The 19969-nt window shown below is 44.8% G+C and overlaps 1 protein-coding gene across 10 annotated transcripts in view; it reads left to right on the top strand.

Annotated features, from left to right (window-relative positions):
* Positions 1-1982: 1982 nt before the first annotated feature.
* ZNF202 (zinc finger protein 202) overlaps positions 1983-19969 on the top strand; it is a 20963-nt gene continuing 2976 nt past the window's right edge. Inside the window, exons 1-8 of one of the 10 annotated variants that reach the window (XM_028501416.2) lie at positions 1983-2092; positions 3040-3158; positions 3361-3478; positions 15561-16057; positions 16733-16943; positions 17302-17456; positions 18856-18985; positions 19536-19655. In XM_028501416.2, coding sequence (XP_028357217.1) covers positions 15656-16057; positions 16733-16943; positions 17302-17456; positions 18856-18985; positions 19536-19655 — 1018 coding nt within the window. In that variant the 5' untranslated portion in view covers positions 1983-2092; positions 3040-3158; positions 3361-3478; positions 15561-15655. The other 9 variants (XM_028501418.2, XM_028501423.2, XM_028501419.2 and 6 more) reach the window with 9 other exon arrangements.

Below are 19969 nucleotides of genomic sequence, written 5' to 3'. Positions count from 1 at the left end.
TGCAATTGCCGTTTAAGTTGTGCGCCTATTAATTAAAAATTAAAATTGGAATCCACAATAGGCCTAAATTCAGAAAAGAAATGTAACTGCCTTGCTTCTGTGCTCTGTACTAGATAAAACCTTCTCTAACCACTTTGTGAAAGGCAGGTTCTCTCAGCAAGAATGTGAGATATGGTGAGAAAAATGGATTGATTTAAGAATTCGGCAACTCAAAATTGTACTTAGACAGTTCTAATTAAAGTTAATGTTTTAATATAAATGATGAAGTAAAATATAATATTTATAAGGATTATTTTAGTTTGCTTACCTCATCTTCATGAAACGCTTTCCCAAAGATTTTTCTCTTGATTTCTAAAACAACTAAGCATATTAGTCTGCTAGGGCTGCCATAACAAAGTACCACAGACTGGGCAGCTTAAACAACAAAAATTTGTCTTGTTGAAGTTCTGGAGGCTGGAAGTCAGATCAAAGTGTTGGCAGGGTTTGTTTCTTATGGGGCTTCTCTCTGTGGCTTGTAGATGGCCGTCTTCTCCCTGTATCTTCTCCCTGTATCTTCACATACAAACACAGTCGGCATGTGTTTATGTTCTAATTTCTTCTTATTATATAGAAACCAGTCATATTGGATTAAGGCTCACCCTAATGACTTTATTTTAATTCATTTAACTCTTTAAAGACCCCATCTCCACATACAATCACATTCTGAAGTGTTAAGGATTAAAACTTCAGTGCATGAATTGGGGGGGAAATAGTTCAACCCGTAACACTGAACTTAGTTTTAATCTTTTCTTCTTAAAAAAAATTTTTTTTTTCCAGAAATTAAATTGCTTCTGTGGCTTGTCAGTCAGCTACCCCATTGTTAAGAATTACATTCCTGGGCTTCCCTGGTGGCGCAGTGGTTGCGCGTCCGCCTGCCGATGCAGGGGAACCGGGTTCGCGCCCCGGTCTGGGAGGATCCCACATGCCGCGGAGCGGCTGGGCCCGTGAGCCATGGCCGCTGAGCCTGCGCGTCCGGAGCCTGTGCTCCGCAACGGGAGAGGCCACAACAGAGGGAGGCCCGCATACCACAAAAAAAAAAAAATATATATATATATATATATTAAATGAGATACAAAGAGAAAACATCAAGCACACAGCAGGCTCTCATGAACTGTAAATTCGTCTCCCTCCACCAAAAGTGATTAATACCCTGGGTTCAAACACAATAACCAGATCCCACCAATGTGTCCCATGAAAATAAAATGTGTAAGGCATAGCTCAGGAAGAGAAGGCCCTGACATGGCACGAGGAGAGTGGTGACTTAAGGAGTGGAACAGAGGAAAATTGCAGGTACACGCAGAAACGTCACTGCCCACACAAAAATGAACAAATGAGATCAGGGAAGATAGTCTCAAAGTAAAGAAACACAAAGAAATGCCCAAGGAAAATACAGGAGAACCATGATGCCATAACTATTCTCTTACTAAGCTTCTACTAAGCTCCAATCAGTTCACATGCAATGTACCATTTAGCCTGCAGAGTAACGGTATTACTACGCCCATTTCAGAAGACGGACAGTGAGGTTCACGTGTGAATTTGTCGGAACCCCTACAACGGACGGCGACTACAAGAGCCGGTATTCAAACCCACAACTGCTCTTTTCTACCATGCTTCGCCGACAGTGCAAAGGAAAGAAAAAAAATCAAGAAAAACAAGTCAAGATATAGGAATCAAAATTAAAACAAACACCCAAAACAGAAAGTAGCACCCCTGCAGAAGGTACGTGTGTTAAGCGAGGGCCCCCCGCCGCAAGCAGAGAGGGGCGGGCGAGCGGGCGGAAGCTGTCTGAGGCTCCCCGACCCGCTTCCCCTGGGAATACGACGCCTCCAAGAGCTAGGGGCACAGAGAGACAAACAAACCTCCCAAGAGCCTAGAAAGGCCCCAGGGCGGTGAAGAGGCGGGGCGAAGGGCAGCTTCCGGTTCCGGGCGCAAAGGCCCCACGTGTTCCGACCCGCCAGGCCCCGCGCGGCTCGGATCTGGCGGCGCTGCTGGGGCCGGGAGTGGGTTGGGGAGAAGCCGGGGCAGGGGAGGAGCCGCCGGAGCTGTCGGAGCCGTGAGTGCTGGGGGCTGGGCCGGGCCGGGCCGGAGCGGGCTGAGCGGGGCTGAGCGGGGAGGAGGGGGGAGGGGGAGGGGGGAGGGGTCGGAGACCCCGCCCCCCTAGAGCCTGGGGAAATCGTACTGTCCTGTGGAAGGGGGTGGCGGCAGTATGTTGAGGGGGCTGAGGCGTAGTGGTCCCCGTGTTCCCTGGCGGCCGAAGCCAGAACCTTCGGGTACGTGGAACGCGCTCCAGGCTTCTTTCTTTGCAGCCACCGCCCTCCGCCCCCTCTTGAGGCCTGCAGAAACGCAGTTAGTTCGTACCTCCCTCCCATTGCTTCCGCGCCAACTGGCCACCCGGCACCGTGGGAGAAGTAGTCGAGGCCCCTTCATTTCCCGCAGATTTTTCTTACCCCGCCTCTCAGCTGGCTCGAGAATCCCCCCGAAGGCTCCCAGCCCAGGCGAGCCCCATTACTTGCCACCACTAACTACGCCGCAACACACGCAGATACCCTCACCCGTGATTTTATCACCCGTGATTTTATCGCCCGTGATCGTGCTAGGCCTTGGAGACCACCTGGCCTGTGGCTTTTCAGCTGCACCGTGACGGACCCGAGCTTCCTCTCAAGCCAATGACTGCAGTCTCCACTTGAAACTTCCCTCCCCCACCCCTAACAGCCAGTTTGGCACTTTTCTCGACACCACCGCTAGCCTCGGCGGGAGTATATGGGGCCTGCTTCTTATCTGGTTTCGCAAAAAGTTTGCTAGTTTGTATGCCAGGGATTTGCTACCTTTTCTCAGAAAGGTACCAGCCCGATTTTTAGTTTTCTGGGCCTTGATGTTCTTGTCTTCTAGGCGCCTTGATAACTCTGTCTGCCTTGGTCCTGGGGAGCAGGGCCACATCCAGGCTCTACTTAGAGGCTAGGCTTAGAACTGTTGCTTTTTCTCTCTGTCCGCATTCTGCAGGTGACACCCAGGGCAGCCTCACTCAGAAGCCACAAGGAAAGCTAGTGGAGTCCCTCATCCCTCCAACTTCTCTTCCAAGCTGCCCCATGGCCCTTGATCCAGAAAGCCACTTCAGAAAGGTTGTGGGACAGCCATGGGAGGCTTGTTGCTGGGAAATGTATGACAGCGGAACAGTTAGGGTTTGTAGCCATTTGTCTTGGGTAGCTTTCTGCTATTACTGTCTAGCCTAAGAGGGTGGGCAGGCTTGGAGGGAGGAAGGAAATTTTTTTCTCCTAGGACTAAGCACCTAGGATTCATAATCTTGTCCCCTTTCTCCTCCAGCTGTACTCGTTTTGCACTCTTTCTGTATACCATATTGCAGTAGACAGTCATTTCAAGGGCACAGCAAGGTTTACTACGAAGTGAGGGACTCTTGGGCATTATAAACTATGCAGATGAGGTAAGTTACAGGTTTACAACATTTTTTTTCCAGCTAATTTGGCACAGATGTAAAACACACATATAGCAGTCCTAGATTCCTTTCCTCCTTTAAATTTGGCCAGCACTGGAAAAGTTGGATCCATTCGGCTGGAACCTCAGATTTATCTCCTTTGCCTTAGGTACTGGTCCTCAGACTTACCAAGCATCTTAAACCCCTGAAGGGCTTGTTAAATACAGATTACTGGGGCCACCCCCAGAGTTACTGATTATAGGTCCGGGCTGGGGCTTGATCATTTGCATTTCTAACACGTTCTCCCGTGCTGGTGCTGCTGGTCTGGGTTTCCCACGTTGAGAACCACTGCCTTTGGCCAAACTTCTTCACACAAACATTGCAGTGGTTTGGACATCAAAAGACCTGTGTGTGAGTACTTCTGTGCTTGAAACTAGTATGATGATCTTGTGTGGGTAATTTAACCACTTAGGTCTGAGTTCTTTGATTTGTAAAATTAAGAAAGTGTACTTCAAAAAAACTCCACAAGTGCTACATTATCTTAAGCTGAATTGAAGGTGAAATACTGGTGAGTTTTTCCCTTGATTTTCTTAATTCTCTTGATAGGAGCTTCTATTTTTATCATGTAGCTTATACCCATATTCTAGGTTTTTGCTGTGAGTTCCTAGTATGCCAAAGTCCCTGCTATTTTTTAACTACATGTTAAATTCTTTAAGGTCAGGGCCTGTGCTTTTTTCATCTTTCTTTGCCCAGCGCCTTGACTTGTGTGGGACACACAACTGATGCTCAGTAGATACTTCTGGGGTGAATGAACTCCATCCCCTGCCTTCTTCTCCTCTTGAAGAAGTTGTGCTCCACTAATCCTGTGTAGCATAGTAAAGTAGTATATGGCTGTGCCACCTGATTCCCGCAGGGGATTGGAATAAATGCTAATGCCAAATTCCTGTAACTGTCCCCAGAAGCCCTGGCACCCACTGATTCTGAATTTCAGTGTCTATATTCAAGTTGGGGGAAGAGAAATCAACAGCTTAATTAAATGCAATACACATTTATTGAGCATCTTTTTAACCAGGTGTTTGACGAAGTGTTTGACGAAGTGTTAGGAACAGGGAATATAAAAATATATAAGGAGGTCCTTGCTTTCAGGGACAGGGCTCACAGTGGGAGACAAAAGACACTAAACAGTGGCCCAGAGCAAGAATGGCATCTACTTCGGACCATGATTTAGTCTGCAGTGGAAACCTGATACCCCTCAGATTCCTGTGGTTCAGCAGGCATGGATCCCATCCTTCATCTCATCATACGTAAGGGAGCCTTGGACAAAGCCAGAAGGAAGTCATCTAGATACAGAGCAGGGAGTATCTTGACAGAGAATATTAATTAAAAACTAAAAACATAGTGGATGACTTTTGAAGTAACTGTTCTGAATTATCCATATTTATACCTCAGGTCAAGCTATATTTATAAAATATCCTTTTTTTTTTCTTTCATTAAATAATGTTTTCTCTGTGTGATTGGCATTGACCGTGTTCATTGTAGTGAATTAAGTGTATTTGGCTAGTTTAACTCTGGCTTCCAGATAAAACCTGCTGCCCTCATTAGGGTGGGTGTCAGGTTTGGTGATCACCCTTGTCCTACTTCAGATTAGTTTGTGACATTCTGTTTTGAACTGAGGCATGTAGATTGGCCTGCTTTATTCAGGCCGTTAACCACTCCTGGGTAAAAACCCAGGAGTTGGTTAAAAAGGTTAAAAAGCCTAGTTTCATGTTGGAGGTTAACCAATATGATCATGGTGGCAGGATATTTAATTCTGGTCTCAGAACCTGTATTTGGCCTCTAGCCCTTCTCAACTCTTGAATAAATTCCTCTCACCATCTTCAGGCTAGTACATTATGGCCCAAGTATTCAATAAAGAGGCCACATATCCTTGTACCCCTCAAAGCCCCTCTATTACCATCAAAAAGCTGGGTAGTTTCTCAAAAAATGATCCAGCTCTCTGCCTTTAGGTACAAAATCATCCCCATTTTCAAGATGGTTTGATGTGACTTGTCCCAGATGACACATCTCTATCTAGGAGGTAGAACACAGCTCATCCACCTCTGAAGGCAGAACTATCAACAGCGATCCAACACTGCCTCCTGGGCCTGTGTACATACCTGTAGGAAACATTTTAATTGAAAATAAAGTGAATTGTTATGATTTTTATAGCTTTATTTAAATTTTTCATGTTTATATTTACTCTCAATTACATTTTTATACCTTGATCCTAACTGCAAAGTCTACAAAATTTAGTGGCAGAAGATATTTATGTCTTAGCCCCCTCTGACTTCTCTGTACCACCCACTACTTATTTGGCCTCTCTTTTTATTTCTTCTTGTCTTCCTCTTTTTTACACCTTATTGTAACCTTTGAGCTACTTCTCCCGTTGCTACTCAAATCTAGTGAAGAATCACTGAATAGAATCTTAACTAAATCTATGTTGACTCTAACGTAGGAAGAAAAAATTTAAATGGCAAGAATATCTTAAATAGTTTTTAAACATGGTTTGAAGCACACTGATCATGATGTGTTAGAAGGCAAAAAGTCAGTGAAGGTATTCCCTTTCGTTTCTTTTGCCTTTTGGGTTAGGTTTTCAGAGGACATCTTGGGTATACAGGCAGACCTCGGAGATATTGCGGGTTCAGCTCCAGACCGCTGCAATAAAGGGAATATCTCAATAAAAACAGGAATTTTTTGGTTTTCAAAAAAACTGTACTGTAAAGTTCTCTTTACACTGTACTGGAGTCGATTGATTAAGTGTGCAATAGCATTGTGTGTAAAAAAAAATGTATATAATTTAAAAATACTTGTTGCTAAAAATGCTAACCCTCATCTGAGGGTTAGTGAATCATAATCTTTTAGCTGGTGGAGGGTCTAGCCTTGATGTTGACGGCTACTGACTGAAGGGTGGTGGTTGCTAAAGGTTGGGGTGACTGTGGAAATTTCTTAAAATAAGACAGCAATGAAGTTTGCGGTATTAATTGACTCTTCCTTTCATGAAGAGTTTCTCTGTGGCATGCAGTGCTGTTTAATAGCGTATTACCCACAGTAGAACTTCTTTCAAAACTGAGTCAGTTCTGTCCAACCCTGCTGCTGATTTATCAACTAAGTTTATGTAATATTCTAAATCCTTAGTTGTCATTTCAACAATCTTCACAGCATCTTCACCAGTAGATTCTGTCTCAAGAAACCACTTTCTTTGCTCATCCATAAGAAGCAGCTCCTTATCCATGAAGTTTTTATCATGAGATTGTAACAACTCAGTCACATCTTCAGGCTCTACTTCTTATTCTAGTTCTCTTGCTATTTCTACCACATCTGCAGTTTCTTCCTACACTGAAGTCTTGAACCCCTCAAAGTCGTCCATGAAGGTTGGAATCAGCTTCTTCCATACTCCTGTTAATGTTGATGTTTTGACTTATTCCCATGAATCACTAATATTCTTCATGGCATCTGGAATGGTGAATCCTTTCCAGAAGGTTTTCAATTTACCTTGCCCAGATCCATCAGAGGAATCACTGTCTATGGCAGCTATAGCCTTACAAAATGTATGGTCACAAACCACCCAGCTGATCTCCCTGTGCCATGCGGCTGCTTCCCACTAGCTATCCACCCTACGTTTGGTAGTGTATATACACTACCAAAATGTATTTCTTAAATAATAAGACTTGAAAGTTGAAATTACTCTTTGATCCATGGGCTACAGTATGGTTGTTGTGTGAACAGGCATGAAAACATTAATCTCATTGTACATCTCCATCAGAGCTCTTGGGTGACAAGGTGCATTGTCAATGAACAGTAATATTTTGAAAGAAATTTTTTTTTCTGAGCAGTAGGTCTCATCAGTGGGCTTAAAGTATTCAGCAAACCATGTTGTAACAGATGTGCTGTCATCCAGGTTTTGTTGTTCCATTTATAGAGCATAGGCAGAGTAGATTTAGCATAATTCTTAAGGGCCCTAGGATTTTCAGAATAGTAAATAGTATTGGCTTGAACTTAAATTCACCAGCTGCATTAGCTTCTAACAAGAGAATCAACCTGTCCTTTGAAGCTTTGAAGCCAATCATTGGCTTCTCTCTAGCTATGAAAGTTCTAGGTGGCATCTTCTTCTAGTAGAAGACTGTTTTGTCTGCATTGAACATCTATTGTTTATTTTAGCCACCTTCATTAATTAGCTAGATCTGGATAACTTGCTGCAGCTTCCGCATCAGCACTTGCTGCTTCATCTTGCACGTTATGTTACAGGGATGGTTTCTTTCTTTAAACCTCATGAACCAACCTCTGTTAGCTTCAAACTTTTCTTCTACAGCTTCTTCACCTCTCTCAGCCTTCATAGAATTAAAGAGAGTTAGGGCCTTGCTATGGATTAGGCTTTGGCTCAAAGGATTGTTGTGGCTGGTTTGAGCTTCTATCTAAACCACTAAAACTTTCTCCACTTTCTTACCATTTGTGTATTCACTGGAGTAGCACTTTCTATTTCCTTCAAGAAACTTACCTTTGCATTCCAACTTGGCTAACAGGGGCAAGAGGCCTAGCTTTCAGCCTGTCTCATCTTTCAACATGCCCTCCTCACCAAGCTTAATCATTTCTAGTTTTTTATTTACAGCAAGATACATGCGATTCTTCCTTTCACTTGAATACTTACGGCCCTTGTAGGGTTTTTAATTGGCTTAATTTCAACATTGTTATGTCTCAGGGAATAGGGAGGCCCAAGAAGAGGCAGAGAGACGGAGGAACAGCTGGTCAGTGGAGCAGTCAGAAAGCACACATTTATTGATTAAGTTTGCCATCTTATATGGGCACAGTTTGTGGCACCCCCAAAACAATTAGAATAGTAACATCAAAGATCACTAATCACAGATCACCATAACAAATATAATAATAATTAAGCTTGAAATATTGTGAGAATTATCAAAATGTGATTACATCAAGTGAGCAAATGCTGTTGAAAAAATGGCACTGATAGGGGCTTCCCTGGTGGCGCGGTGGTTGCGCGTCCGCCTGCCGATGCAGGGGAACCAGGTTCGCGCCCCGGTCTGGGAGGATCCCGCGTGCCGCGGAGCGGCTGGGCCCGTGAGCCATGGCCGCTGGGCCTGCGCGTCCGAAGCCTGTGCTCCGCAACGGGAGAGGCCGCAACAGAGGGAGGCCCGCATACCACCACAAAAAAAAAAAAAAAAAATGGCACTGATAGACTTGCTTGTTGCAGGGTTGCCACAAACCTTTCAGCTGTAAAAGAAAAAACAGAAAACACATTATCTGTGAAGCATGATAAAGGTGAAACGCAGTAAAATGGGGTATGCCTGTACTAACTGGGTTTGCCTCAGGTTGCCTCTTCCCAGTTAGAGGAAGGGGACAGGACTGTGATACTGGTAAGCAGAAGTATCGCTACTCTCTGGTCTTAGGCAGGAAAACCTATCTTTAAGTTTTCATCCCATCTGGTTCCAAGGATCTTGTTTAATCTTAGCTTATAAGTGCTTTCAAAGCAAGAATTCTCTCTTGGTTTAACACTTTACTTTTTTTAGGGGGTCTGCACCACGCAGCTTGCAGGATCCCAGTTCCCCGACCAGGGAGTGAACCCAGGCCACAGTAGTGAAAGCGCCGAATCCTAACCACTGGACCACCAGGGAACTCCCTTAACACTTTACTTTTGATGTAACAGTAAACAGACCAAGATTTTCCCTGTGCATTAAAATAAATTTTTTTTGAATTATGATGAAATAAAGGACTGTTTGATTATCATTTAAATCTTCTTCCCAAAAGGATTTAAAGTAATTTGAAGGAAAGAACAGAATATATAGAGCATCTACCATATACCAAACTCTGTGCTGAGCGATTCTGTGCGTTACTTCATTGATCCTTAAGACCACCATATGAGGTAGGAAGTATTTGCTACATGTTGAAGATTGGACTAAGGCTTAGGGAGTGTCACCTGGCTAATAGGTGAGGAGAGGGATCCAGACTAAGGCTCCAGAGCCCCTAACCATTATGTGGAAAGTATGGGTAAACGTTTATATAAGGATAAGTAACAGTAAAATGAAAGAATCTTTCCAGTAGTAGGATCATAGTGGATAGTCTTTAGTTTTAAAGAACAGTACAGGAGTAGAAAAGGGCAGTTAACAATTTTTATTAGCTGATTTTTTTTTTCCAGAGCAATGAGAGGAGTAGTTGCAAGCATCTGGTTAGTCCCAGCAATCATTGATTCAAATCTCCAGGCTCTGGGCCTGTGTTAGAGTCGAAGAGGATAAGGGAGACTGGAAAGAATTTAAATGTCTGCTGAATATCATCATTCGAACCTCTTGATCACTGTTTTCTTCTGAAGTTTAATTATTTGCCAGTAAATAGACCCATCTCTCCTTTAGGAAGATGCTGTTAGACTACAGACCTTGTCATTTAGGGTCCAGAAAGATTACTCCAAGTAGGAATAACATTTTAAGATAGAGACCCAGGTATCTTTTCACTGCCTGCAATTTTCTTTTCTGGTCTTTAGGGTTGAGTTAGGGCCTTAACTAGCATGGGACCCACTCAGATATGGACAGAGACAGCTGGACCACAGACTGGAGAAAGGTCTTGCCTTTCCCACATCTCCTCTGCAGTCCTGCCCCAGACGTTCTAGAAACACTGAAGAGGCTAGGTGGTGGGGCCAGCCCAGGCCGAGGCTTGTAAAGTGTCTCTGCAGACATTTTTTAGAGCCTTCTGGAAGCAGGTCTTTCACTCTTCCTGGCCTGGCCTCACGGTCTCTCTATAGTATCCTGTTGTTGGGTTTTTATCTGTCACTGTGGAACCCTTCCAAGGACAGACACTGAGGGAAGGTGTTAGAAGGCGACAAATTGCGAGGCAGACTTTCAGGGTAACCCATCCCATAAATGGCGGAATAAAATGCAAAGCCCATTTTCTGTGTCTAGTACTGACACCTGACATTTGCACAGCACACTCTAGTTCATAAGCTCTCGTAGATCTCAGCTAATCCTGAGAGTTAGGAGAGTTGTTGTCTGAAGAGGGCTTCACCCTTTACAAGGGCTCTTGTGTACCTTGTCTCAGGAAACCCTTAGAGCGGTTCCAGGTTTGTGGGGATGTGGGCTGGAACGTACATCTTTGGATACCTAATCCGGTGCTCTTTTCACAGCACTGCCCGCCTTCTCTTCCTTCCCATCTCTTGCCCCAACAAGGACAACTCTGCCTCCCCTCATTCCGCTGTTGCTGATCTTTTGTCGCCATCTCATCTTCCTAGGCTGCCAAAGTAAATACAAAACAAGCAAAGGAAATCTCAATCCGTGATTTCTGAAGAGCATTTTAAATCAGCAGGTTTTATGTGATGCTGTTACATTCTTTTTTCTTTGGAGAGCAAAGCCCTATAAGAGCAGGAACCCTCTGTCAGCGCATACTTTATAGAATCTGTAGTAGGGCATCTCGTGGACTGTGCTCCGTGAAAACAGTGAGAGTTCCTAGCCTGCTTCACTGGGCAAGTTCTCGGATTTTTAAGTTAATAGAAATCCCTTCATTAAGCCAGAGACCCTGAGTATCAATTCCATCTTCTTTTCCTGCCTTGCAGATGTTGGGGGGATTGTCTGGATAAATAATCAGTGTTGTAGTTGTGTTAAATTACTTGATGTCCGGTTTTGTGCATATTAAGGTTGATTCAAATCTTCAAAGGAAAATGATTTTTTTTTTCACGTGCACAGCTTTGTGTGACTTGTATGTGGATTCTCCCAAGGCAGCCTGAAGATTCCTTGTGATAAGTTGTGGTTTCCTCACTTCAAGAACCACTAAGAGTATTCTGTTTTACTCACAGTCCAAATAATCAGTGTTTTTTCCCTTATTTATTCATTTGTCTGGCACACAGTTTGCTGGACAAATGAGTGAATAAGAATTAATAAGATATTGGATCTGTCCTTCTAGAGAAAGACTTAAAAAGACTTACCGTGGTCTCTGCCTGAGTACCTGTTGTGTGACAGGCCTTGAGCTGGGTGCTGTGTGGCCCTGCCCTCTGAGCTTTACGGTCTGGTGAATTAAACAGGAGGATGAACAGTTCTTACCACACAAAAAGTAGATATATGTGTGTGCTGCGGTACAGGGTCCAAGTTCCTGTAGAAACAATCTGGGAGGACCAGGGAAGGCATCTGGGGAAAGCAGATCTGAAGGATGAGTAGAGTTAACCAAGTAAAAGGGGTAGAAAGGGTATTTCAGGCAGTCGACAGCATCAGGAACACCTAGTGAGGGCTTAGAAAAGAGATACAGCAGTGTATTCGAGCAGCAACTTTCAATGCAGTAGCAGTCGTGGGAGAAGAGAGGTGGGCAGGGGCCAGGTCTTGCAGGGCCTTGGGGATCAAATTGTAAGGGGTTTAGATTTTACCCTGTGGACAGTGTGAAGCCATTGGCCGATTTTGTATGTTAGGAGGGTCACCACTCAGACCTCACCGCAGCACTGCAGGTGGTATTGATGTGGATGTGGCTCTTGCCCATTTTTAAATGCTTGCACTCACCTGCCTCCCTGCCCCCAAACTAAAGGTAAATGTCTAGGTTCCAGAAATAAAAGCTGGAGGAGTGAGCGCAATCTAACTCCACCACAGCCCGAGGAGATTTCAAACCAAAATAAAGACTTCTGAAGTTTGGGGTTCTAATACCTGTACTCCAGCAAGGAGGTATGAAAATGGGGCACTGGTGGGGATGGGGGAGGGATATAGAGTTGAACATCTGCCAGCCTGGAGCCTTGAAGAGTTACTCCTTCCATGAAAATCTGTCTACTGATCAAGCAAAAGGGCAAGGAAGTGTAGGCCTCCATAGCTTTGGGTGGGACAGAAATCACTCACAGGCTTAGGCCTAAATAAGACATTATAAGCATAATTCAGGAAGACTCTGAGAAATTAAGATATTGAAACCACTAGTACTTGGATTGAAGCAAATGAAATTTCATTCAAAGGGCTCACTTTTATAACCTAGGGCTCTCCCAAAGAAAATGGACATAAAACGGAAAAAAATTACAAATCACCTGCAAAAACAAACCACCATGAGATAGAGCAGATGTAATAAGTAGGTAAATTAGCACAGGAAGATCTGTAAATTACGGAACTATAGACCATGAGATTATGTAGTGAATGTTTGCGGGTAATGGAAAAATGAAATAAGCTTGAATGAAAAGTGATTTGAGATAAGATTTAAATAATAATTTGGTGGTTGATGGGCAACAGCACATTAGACGGCATGTTACAGCTGTTAAAGAGTGGATCGTTGACCTTGAAGGTAGACCTCAGGCAGTTGTAGTGAAGCATAAAAAGATTGGAAAATGAAGAACCCTCAGGTTGCATGTGGAGAGTGGTCTGGAGGCGGTGGCACCTGGAAGTCCACTGGTAAAATCTGAACCAAGTGGTTCATTCCACACGTAAGTGCTGGTGCAGTCGTAGGGGCCGAGGATATTGTCATTTTTTAAGAGGTCCTATCAATGCCTTTTAGTGGGTCATAACGGCTTGACTCGGGGAATGGCAGTGGAGATAAGATGCATGAATTTGAAAGATTTAGAAGGTAGGAAGATTTGGTGAATAAAAAAGAGTAGAAACTTATGGAGGAAAAGATTGATTCTTACTGTTAATGTAGGAAGAAAACTTCAAAGTGGAGGCTTATTCATTTAGATGCATTTATTGTGTGCTTTGTTATATTGGAAATTGACTGAAGCACAGTCCCCTACTTCAAGGGGTTTCAGGGGAAAGATGAACGATGGCTGTGTGATACGGCAGATTTTGAGATACAGATGTGTCCAGATAGCTAGGGAAGCACAGTGATTTCTAACCAGGTCTAAGGGCAGGGAGAATGGGATCAAAGAAAGCATCTCAGGAGACATGAAGCCTTACCTATCTATGTCTTGAAAGATAAATAAGTTTAACCTAATGAAGGGTAAAGAGTTGGAAGGAAGGGCATGTTCAAAAGCCAAAGAGCATAGACCTTTTGTGTGCTTTACATGCACAATGTGCATGTGTGTGTGTGTTTGAAAGGATCGGATAGGAAGGCAAAGGAATAACAAGATGAAGGGACTTCCCTGGTGGTCCAGTGGTTAAGACTCCATGCTCCCAATGCAGGGGGCCCGGGTTTGATCCCTGGTCAGGGAACTAGATCCCACATGCTGCAACTGAAAGGTCCTGTGTGCTGCAACCAAGACCTGGTGCAGCCAGATAAATAAAATAAATATTTTTTTAAAAAAAGAAACCCAAGATGAAGGTCAACCTAATACATAATACTTAAAAGTTTGTATTTCACTTCCAAGACAGGAGTGATTGAGGAGCTTAAATAAGGCAGGGACAGGACCAGATTTGCCAAGAGCAGTCACTCTTGTGATATGATGAATGGTAACAAAGGTAACAAACCTGAAGACAGATAGCTCACATTTAGAGGCAATTGCAGTAATCCAGAGGAGAACTGATTAAGACCGAAACTGTAAATATTGGGAATGAAGAAGAGGGGACCTGTTGAGAAGAAATAGGAACACAAGTGAAGCATTGGTGGTGGGAGTTTTCCATACAAAAGGAACAGACTTTTACAGACTTGGAGGCCTGGAAAGACACCCTATTGTAGGGAGGTCAGCAATGCATTCATTATAGCAGGTGATACAGAGAAGAGGGGAGGATATGAAGCTTGAAAAATAAATTGAGGGCTGGTTGTGAAGGGCTTCATGTACCATGCCAAGGATTTTGGAACTGATCTTACTAACAGTATGAAGTTATTATTTTTAAATGTTGAGTGATGCAGTTGGAACTATTATTCAGAAAGATAATGGTTAACATTGGGGCACCATCACTCTTTCAGGCACTTCACAGATATTCCTCATAGTAACCCTATTCGATGGATTCCATCCTTACCTCCATTCTGTAAAGGGGAAACAGGCATAAGGAGAATAAGAACTTGACCATGACCCCACATCTATTAAACAATAGAGCCAGGATTCAAACCCTGGCAATCTGACTCCAGGACTCTCTCTTAACCTTACATGCCCTAAGTGTTTCTCAGCTAGGATGCACATCAGAACCACATGTAGCATTTCTGAAGATACAGTTCCCTAGATTGACTTGAATCAGAATATCCAGAAGAGTGATGTGCGATACTGAGTTTTGCAAAAGCTCCATAGCTGAATCTGTTGCGATTTGCTCATAGCCGAGTACGGTGGGGATCCCAGTTAGGAAGTTATGGCAGTAGTCCAGGCAAGAGATGGGGGCCCAAACTAAATCAGGAGGAAACAGATTTAGAGGCTTAAGAGGTACAGTTGGTTTAATGAGCTGTAAGCAATGGGTGAGGTTCAAAGTTGAATCCAAAGATGATAAAGTTGAGTGTTTACTTAACAAGTGATGATCTTAGCCAAGAGGATTACACCAAGAGGGGTGGATTTGGGAGTAGGAATCTTGGATTTAGTTTTGAGCACTCAGTTTTGAGGGTCTGTAGGTCTTCCAGTTAAAGATGTCTTAAAAGGAGGATCGCTTTTGGGGGTGCTTATGTGCCAGCCACTGTGTGTAAGTGGCTTTCTTCGCTGTTATCGCATACAATCCTCTCAAATCTCTGAGAGTCCCCAGTTTACAGAATAAATTAATACGGAGTGTGATTCAGTTCACAATGAACCTCCACAAAGCCTTCTCTGTCTAATTCAGCCCGGTCAATGTGTCTCTTCTCAGAATATATATCCTAATATATATGTCAGCGTGTTTGTGTGTGTGCGTGTGTATGTGTAAAACAGATTGTGGTCAGTACCACATTTTTAGCAGGCAGTTATGAGTGTCCTTTCTCCTAGCCATTTTCCTTTTAGGTTCCCAGATTTCATGATGTAGAAATGCAGTGTTTTTCTGTTTTTCTATGGGATGTGAACCTTGCCTAGGAAAAGGAGTGGGAGAACATACCTTCAGGCATAGCTTATCCTATTCCAACTAGATCTATTTACAATGTATGTTATGGAGATTAGGGGAAAGGGGATTTAAGTCTGGGAGTGTTATGTGTACAGGATTATGATTGAGCTCAGAACTGTTATTCCTGTGTATACTTTCATGCTCATGGTGTTGTCTGTCTTTACTTCTCTACCCAGGTCCCTTGGGAGAAACTCCTCGAGGTGCCCAGGCTGAGACGGGGGGAATGACAGTGTGAGCTCTCGATGGTGTGAGACCACCCCAGAGCCAGACAATGGCTACAGCCTTGGAACCGGAGGACCAGGATCTTTGGGAAGAAGAGGGGATTCTCATGGTGAAATTGGAAGATGATTTCACCGGTAGGCCAGAGTCTGTCTTACAGAGGGATGACCCTGTGCTCGAGACGTCGCACCAGAACTTTCGGCGCTTTCGCTACCAGGAAGCAGCAAGCCCTCGGGAAGCTCTCATCCGACTCCGAGAACTGTGTCATCAGTGGCTGAGGCCAGAGAGGAGGACAAAGGAGCAGATCCTAGAGTTGCTTGTGCTGGAACAATTCCTTACTGTCCTGCCTGGAGAACTACAGAGCTGGGTGCGGGGCCAGCGGCCAGAGAGTGGCGAGGAGGCCGTGACGCTGGTGGAGGGTTTGCAGAAACAACCCAGGAGACCAAGGCGGTGGGTGAGGAGGGGGAGTCCTGATCTGTGTGATGTGGAGGGGGTCTATTTGCTGGAAGGATGGATTTAGGGGTAGGGCTCACGTAAATTACCCCATAAATTGAATTGGCTCTGCCCTTGTGTTGTACCTAGATCCATAAGCTCCATGGGACAGAGGAGTGTGTGTGTGTTTGTGTGTGTATGAGTGTGACTTCCCGGTTCTTGAAACACCTGCCTAGGGACCATCTTTGTGGCCTCAGCATGCAAGGGTGATATGGCTTTGGTTTTGCCTTTGGATGTTGAACCTCCATGTCCTGGGGAGGAGAATTCCGTGACTTCCTCAGAGGTTCTCAGCCCCTCAGTGACAGATCCCCCTTTCAGGACAACAGACAGGGAAGCACACAGCAAGGCAAGCCGCAGGTCGGGTAGGCGAAGATGGGAAGGATGGGACCTCAGAGCCCTGGTGACAGGTAGGGTTGAAGGAAATGAGAAAGCAGGGCAGTATCTGAATGTCCCCCCTTGTCCTGGCGAGGATAACCTCAGCTCCTCCTCACACGCCCCAGCGGGACTGGACTTTCCCCTCCTCATCTGGGTCCCTCTGGGAGTTTTCCTGTTGGCAGCTTCTCCTAACATAAGCCCTGATGACAACCAAGACTTTCCTCCTGACTCCATGGTGACTGGAAGTTGGAATTATTCCCAGGTGACTGTCCATGTTCACGGCCAGGAAGTCCTGTCCGAGGAGACAGTGCATCCAGGAGCAGAGCCCGAGTCACCTAGTGAGCTTCAGCATCCTGCACAGACCTTGACCCCCGAGGAGTCCCATGAGGAGACCACACAGAGCCCAGATCTGGGGGCACCAGAAGAGCAGAGCCTGTGCCAGGAGTTGGAGTTCCAGCCCCTGCAGGAGAGCGGTGGGAGCCTCAGCAGGAAGGGGGGATCGTGGCAGAGTGAGGGGAGGGGGATATTGCTCCCATACCGAGGAGGCTGGCTAGATCATAAGGGGAGGAAACCACAGAGCACAGGGTGTTGAGAGGAGACAGTACTAGCTAGAGTACCTGTAAGCAGGGCTACCTTGGATACCACTTTTGTTGGTTATTCTCCTGGCATTCCCGTAGTGTTATAGGTGGTGGCGTTGGGAAGACTCAAGCCGCCCTTAGGCCTGTGTCTTGACTCCCACCTTCCCACCAGAGACCATGGGGGATGCTCAGCTCTTTGCCAGTTTTAGGGCTGCCCTGCACACTGCTGATCTCTGCCTTCTTTTCTTCTTAGAGGTTCCAGTGCCCCAGGACCCAGCCCTTCCTGAAGAGAGGAACCCTGGAAACCCAGAGATGGTTGCCCTTCTTACTGCTCTATCACAGGTGCACCCTAGTTTCTGTCTATACCATGGAGAATTTGAGGAACCGTTGGGCATATACACTGAACAGGTCAGACGGGACACAAGTTTCCACTCTCCTTTGCCAGTTTAAGTTCTCAGTTCTGCATGTGTCTGGAAGGGGAGGAACTGCAGCTAATGAGATCAGTTATAACATCTTAGTCGGATCTACAGGCTCCAAAGCCTTTTGATTTGCCACCAACCAGAGGGATTAACAAAGTGAGATTATTTGGTAACACCCCAGTACAACTTTGAAGTTGTCGAGTGAGGGTTTGTTTTTGGTTTTAAGGAATAAACTTGATCGTCATTTGTAAGGATAACTGACTGTCCTGCAAAAACGATTTCTGATTTTGGGTGCTATCCTCTTCCAGGGACTGCATTCAGTCAGGCCATGGCATTCATGAAGACTTCACCATGGTCAGGAGCCCCACAACTAAGCTATGTGGCTGGAGAAAAAAGGAATAGAATTCATCCTTATTTTATTTAATTAATTTATTTATTTTGGCCGCGGTGCGTGGCATGCGGGACCTTAGTTCCTTGACCAGGGATCGAACCCATGCCCCCTACATTGGGAATGTGGAGTCTTAACCACTGGACCGCCAGGGAAGTCCCCATCCTTATTTATTTATTTTTAAAAATAAATTTATTTGTTTCTTTTTGGCTGCGTTGGGTCTTCATTGCTGCATGTGGGCTTTCTCTAGTTGCGGCGAGCGGGGGCTACTCTTCCATTGCTGTGCGGGGGCTTCTCTTGTTGCGGAGCATGGGCTCTAGGCTTCAGTAGTGCAGGCTTCAGTAGTGTGGGCTTCAGCGCGTGGGCTTCAGTAGTGTGGCTCGCGGGCTCTAGAGTGCAGTCTTAGTAATTGTGGCGCACGGGCTTAGTTGCTCTGTGGCAGGTGGGATCTTCCTGGACCAGGGCTCAAACCCATGTCCCCTGCATTGGCAGGCGGATTCTTAACCACTGCGCCACCAGGGAAGCCCTCCATCCTTATTTTTAGATTGTAGTCCAGCTGAAGAAGAAAGTCCTGTTTATGCTATATAGACTGTGTAAGTGATGTGTGATTAGGTAAGGTCAGTTAGGGAAAGTGTCCTGGAAAAGATGAAATTTTGCAGAAATGTAGGGAGCATTAAAGTGTAAAATAGGGAGTTAAATGATGACTTCTAAGACCTTTCTTCTATTTTAAACAGTATCCTCAGAAAGAAGAACATAGTCTGGTGCTGAGGGAAAGTAGTGGGATTGGAGGGAGCAGGAAGAGGGCCAGTTGCAAAAGCAGAAACTTGGGAAGCAGCGACAGAGGATGAAACACAGATGTCCTGAAGGGGAACCAAGTGTCCCATTTGAGTTTCTTTGTCTACTGGATGGATTCTGCCTGTACCAATGACCTTTATTCCAGGAACAAAATATGAGGCTCCATAAAGCATGACATTTTAATAGAATCTTTGTGTTGTTTCAGGGATTGGTAACTTTCAAGGATGTGGCTGTATGCTTCTCCCAGGACCAGTGGAGTGATCTGGATCCAACACAGAAAGAGTTCTATGGGGAATATGTCTTGGAAGAAGACTGTGGAATTGTGGTCTCCTTGTGTAAGGAATTTCAAGTGTTTCTAGAGTGTCCTGAGCACAGAGATCTTTTTCTTGTTGGAAATCGAGGGTGTCTTAGACCTTAGATTGTACGTACTACACTTCTCTTATGCCGACCCCACCAGTGACACTGAAGGACAGCCGAGGAAGATGGTGTCCTTCGAAGTTAGAGGGAAGAGAAAATGCCTAGAAAGTAGTTGGAAACCTCTAACAAGAAAACAGCTGTAATATTATAGTTTTAGTATGAGTTTAAGTTTAGTGTGAGTAGGTAAGCATATCAGTTTTGAAACAAGCAATAAAAGTTGGAGACAATCTACTTAATTGAATATGGGAAAAGAGGGTAACATTGACAGCTGTGTGATTATTGAGTTGTTGGTGAAAGGCAAGAGATATGCAGTACTCGTCAGAGGTGCTCAAGCTAAAGAGACTGAAGGTTTGATGGACTGACCTGCTTATGTGATTGTTCTGCAATCTGTCAAACAGAAAAGATCTGCTCTTGACATGGGGAACAGTTGAACCAATTGTGATGTTCTGTTTTCCCTCTCTTGAGCAGCATTTCCAATCCCCAGACTAGATGAGATCTCCCACATGGGAGAAGAAGAGCCTTTGATCCCAGAGATCCCAGAGGCGCAGGAGCCTCAAGAGCCAGAAATCCTGAGTTTCACCTACACAGGTGAGGAGTGACAAAGGGAATCTGTCCCTCGAGCTGGCAGTTACTCTGGTCAGTGTTTCTCTCACCCTCTGGGGAACCCCTCTCACTGGTTCTTCTAACATGTCAGCCAATAGCACTGTCTCCCTCTGAAGCCAAATTCTTCTGTCCTTTTCCCCTCTTCACGCCTATCATTGGTTTGAGGGATCTGTAATGCAAAATGGTGACAGACAAAAAAAGGGGAACTTTTGGAATTGCAGCTATACCTTTTTTTTTTTTTTTTTTTTCCTGTACGCGGGCCTCTCACTGTTGTGGCCTCTCCCGTTGCGGAGCACAGG

This window comes from Physeter macrocephalus, chromosome 16 (genome assembly GCF_002837175.3).
Source record: "Physeter macrocephalus isolate SW-GA chromosome 16, ASM283717v5, whole genome shotgun sequence".
Taxonomy (NCBI): Eukaryota; Metazoa; Chordata; class Mammalia; order Artiodactyla; family Physeteridae; genus Physeter; species Physeter macrocephalus.
This window is presented reverse-complemented; position numbering and strand designations above follow the sequence as displayed.